This window comes from Sphaeroforma arctica, assembly GCF_001186125.1.
Source record: "Sphaeroforma arctica JP610 unplaced genomic scaffold supercont1.948, whole genome shotgun sequence".
NCBI classification, from domain to species: Eukaryota; class Ichthyosporea; order Ichthyophonida; genus Sphaeroforma; species Sphaeroforma arctica.
The window spans coordinates 18,526-23,173 of NW_014039610.1; the positions used below are offsets into that span (position 1 = coordinate 18,526).

At 40.6% G+C, this 4,648-nt stretch overlaps 1 protein-coding gene across 1 annotated transcript; it reads left to right on the plus strand.

Moving 5' to 3' along the window:
* The first annotated feature begins 1,207 nt into the window (after nucleotides 1-1,207).
* Nucleotides 1,208-3,124, plus strand: SARC_09389 (hypothetical protein). Its single transcript, XM_014296598.1, has one exon. The coding sequence runs from the start codon at nucleotides 1,248-1,250 to the stop codon at nucleotides 3,000-3,002; it is 1,755 nt and encodes a 584-aa protein (XP_014152073.1). The 5' UTR covers nucleotides 1,208-1,247; the 3' UTR covers nucleotides 3,003-3,124.
* Nucleotides 3,125-4,648: the final 1,524 nt, after the last annotated feature.

Sequence of the window (4,648 nt, forward strand, 5' to 3'; positions counted from 1 at the left end):
AAATACTTTGTTATCAGTGTCATCTCGTATGTCATATCAAAATAAATAATGTGTGGCTTTTCGTTTCTATCGGTTCTATTAGCCATGGGCCAAATCGAACGATCCTCAAGAATAATATCGATAGGGTACAAACAGCCAACGCTGACCAATATTTATGTACCGTTATTAAATACATGCAACCTTACACATATCAATTTTGTAAACTGTATATTGTATAGACTAGTCTTTTGATGGACTTTAATGTAAATATGTAAATATGTTCAATTTAGTTCGTAGAATATTAAGGAGGCTATGTAATAGAGCTAGACATACTCACAAGCCGCAAATATTTATATATTTATTACAATGTATAAATGCATTTACTTCTAGCCGTTCAGTTATAGGCGCAAAACAAGTAAAGTACAATTGACCTTTTATATATTTATAAAAAAAAGTACATTAAATATTTATATTATAAACAAAACTGTTATTATTGTAAATAAATAGATTCAATAATTTCATTCGAATATTTTTAAAATTCCCTTTTTATTTGTTAAAAAAATCAAAAATGTTTAGAAATACAATACGCCGAAGCATTGATTGTTTTTTATTATTTTAAAATAACAAATTATTAAAAGCATTTCGTAAGTTCGAAATACTAAATATTGAATAAATAGTATTAAATACAGCTCCAACTTACCCCATGGCCAAGGGAAAGTTTTAAAAACATCAAACAAACAACGAAACAAGACAAAGTATAACATTAAAAAAAACTAAAATGTAAAAGGTACTTCCGGGTCCGTGGCTCCGTGCCCCTTCGGCATTCATTAAGGCTAAAAGGTTCAACTTTCAAAGGCTATCATAAACTTGTATGTTTATATTAATTTTAGGCATCTGAAGGGTTTAGAAGGCTATGTCTGAAGACAAACTAAATACGAAATTACACCGTCTTCAACAACTATTTTTTAAAATGAACTCTGAACTGAGAACACTCAACACTGTTTGATTTTAAAAATAAGAGATAGACGACTATGATGAGTTGATGACTTGTAAGGAGAACACCCATTTAAGTTAAAACAACTTGGGCCTTTTTTTAACTCTTAAAAACTGAAGAAAATGATTCTTCGTGACTTTCATTCATGATTCATGCTCGGCGCATTTTGATGTCTCATGTCTCCTGCTAAAAGCTTTATCTTTCTTCTCGTTCTGCTCACTTTGATGTCCTAACCTCTGAAGGGCTTTAGACTATATATAAATCCATACAGAAAATGTCTCTCATGAACCTACAGCATGTTGCGTCTAAACAGTCTGATTGGAGGGCTCTCGCCGTGGACAAGAAGATCGAGCTCATGAGTCATATGCTACAACGAATGTGCGCACTTCAGTTTGAAGACTACATTGAGATGTTTGGTGCTAAGGAGGCCAGTATGATGGGCATTTCGAGAGAAACCTCAGAGGGCGAGCTGGTAGCAACAAGTAATACCTTTTTGCAGATAGTAATTGTCAAAAGTACTTTAGAACGCTTGCTTGAGGCGTATCAGCTGCAGATAGGGACGTTACCCAAACCAGAACTACAACAAACAACGTCCTTAAATGGACAGACTGTACTGCAAACCATCCCGGTTTTATCGGCGGACAAATATGGTATGCTGGGAAGTAGTCGAGGCGAGGTGTGGTTAAAGCAAACAATATCTGACGTCAAAACCTTTGACTTAAAAAACTTAGAAGACGACGCAACCAAGACAGGGGCCATGGTAGTACTTGGTGCGGGAAACTTCTGCTTCCTGAGCGTGGTAGATGCACTACATGGTCTATTCCAGAGCAACCGAGTCGTGTATATGAAACATCACCCAGTTCGTGCGCATCACGATGAGCTAGTTCGGTACCTGTTTGCCCCTTTGATAGTCCTGGGCTACTTCGATACTGAGCTTGATCAGGGCGTTCCACGCGCGCAGGAGCTTGTAAATGCGGAGTGTGTATCGTACGTGCATTTGACGGGAGGAAAGGCTACACATGATGCGATCGTTTGGGGTGGGCCGCAAAGAGAAAAGCCGGTATTGAAAGCGGAGATGACCTCTGAGTTGGGTTGTATCACCCCCTGGTTGGTCGCCGATCAAGAGTATACAGCTGAAGAACTAGCCCATCAGGCGAAGCACATCTTTTATGCTATGTACGGGAATGCCGGGGCAGCTTGTAATAGCCCGAAAGTGTTGATACTGCCTAGGCACTGGAAACAGAAAGAAGCTTTTATTCAGACTATCACCAGCGAGTGTCAGCGCGATCTATTGCCCGTAGCATACTATCCGGGTATGAAGAAACGATGGGATGGGTTCCGAGCAGCCTATAAAGAGGCAAAGGAGATCATCTCAGACAATAAAACAGAGCGTAAGTTAACTGCACCGATGCTCAGCAATGAGCCACAGGTTGTACCGTGGCTGGTAGTTGAGATTGACGTTAACTTCAGTACAGAGGAAGGGCGTAAGCAAGCTTCGAATGAATACGCGTTTCAAAATGAACCTTTCGCCCCAGTATTCACCATAGCGTATGTCGAAGACTTGGCAACGGGCGTCGACCTATGCAATAACTACATATACGGTAGTCTCAGTTGTAGTATGACAGCAAGGGAAGATGTGGCTGAGGTTGAAACCGCAATTGCAAACTTAAAGTATGGCAGTATCGTAGTGAATGCATGGTCTGCGTTTGGATTCTTCGCCACTGGACTGACATGGGGTGCATTCCCGGGCGAGAGTCTGGAGAGCGTTGAAAGTGGACGTGGGCAAGTAAGTAATTTATTCTTCATTGATGGTGTGGAGAAGAGCGTTTTGCGAACACCAGTATTGGATAGGGGGTTACAAGCGGAACGTGATGAGGACTTAAGCTTCACTGCGAAGAAAGATAAGGCTGTAGCCAAATTTGTCCTGCACCCGGGAGTATTCACCTTTTTGAATATGCTGTCTGCGACAAAGCTGGGCCGAGAGTTACCGACTTTGAAAGGACTATTCGCCTATATGAAGCTAGCTTAGAGATTGGCGCCAGATGCGCGTAGTTGAAATACGAATGAATGCGAGCTCTCTAATTTAGATGATAATAAAATCCTGCCTCGGCCAAAAAAATGTAGTATAATGGGGCAAGTATCCAAGCGCAAATGTGGAATATCGCCTGAAAATTCCTGTGGTCATAGCTTTAGTGTTTAAATTCACTACATCGCATATCTCTGCCTTCCACACGTCTTAACGTACACCACGGCTGCGACGTCGCGTACCCAAGCAAAGGGGCGAGTCCTTTTCGCATCCTGGCTGATGATTTTCCGCTTATACTTATGTATAGTCATCTAACGTCTCAGCGGTATGGTTGCTCGTGCACAATTCCATGGCTGAGGTGATAAGAACAACCCCATATATTCGTATGCAGTCAATTGAATCCTGACGTTCCTCACTCGGGTGAGTGACGCGTACGGTACGGGCGTACATTGTGGTGTGGTATGAAATTGATCAAACCTAGGTTTCCTGATATCATATATCAAAATCGCCGCCCGCTCGCCATGTTCGTATACCATCGTAGGTACCAATCGTGATGCGGTTGTTTCGATGTATTAGCACACTAGTGGAATTTACCGTGTGTGCCTGAGCACTTCTCGCAAGCCACTTACGGGTGTTCGTATCCCAGCTTGAATCTACATGATACTAACTTACATTTGCTCCGTCTATCATTCATCACTGGTGGGAAGAATCCGCCGACCCATATATGCTGTTTTTCGGGTATGAGCTTTTAATTTTACATTACTATTTAACGCTCATACTGTCTATCATTCCAATCGCAAACCCGTAAACGGATTGATATCTGCACGTATAGTGGCACAAAGTACCCATCGAAGCTTATTGGAATGCAACGAACTACGCTATACGGTCAACGGCGATGACCACAACAAGCCTACCATACAAATTGGCCGCCTATGCCATGACGGTTCAATCTAGTCCGGTGCTTTAAGCGGACTATTTACAAATATGGTTCGTTTATGCATGCGGGGCTTCTCCAATCCTCCAGTAGAATTTGCGTCGTGACAATTGTAAGGTTTGGGGATATTATCCTTCCTCCTAACATTTCCGCAACTTGTACCCCCAACGCCACTCTGACCTACAGAGCGGATACCGGCATCTAATATACTCGCCTCTGCAAGTACATCTATATCATGTTCGAATCTAATCTTTTGTGATCTGATGTTACAAGATAAATATCGATGTGTAAGCATAGCAAATCGAATATATTCGCAAAATAAAATCAATGTATTTATACTACATCTATATATATTAGTATGGGTTAGTGTGTTTGTGTAGTCATGCATACACATTTATATACCTCCACAATATATAAGTATTCTATGGATAAAGAATGCAAATTAGAAAAACTAAAACTTATATATATATATATATATATATATATATATATTGGTATAGCCATTTGAGCATATTTCGTCTAAATAGATATATACGCACGTGTTTGCCGTGGCGCCGAGATGATACCTTGAAAACCTCTTATGCAAAGTACTATTGAGGTGAGACAGAAAGATGAAGGAGTACCTGTGAATGTGTGTACACGCATACATAAATCTAGATATATATATATTGATACATAGATACATAGATACATAGATACACACACACACACACAC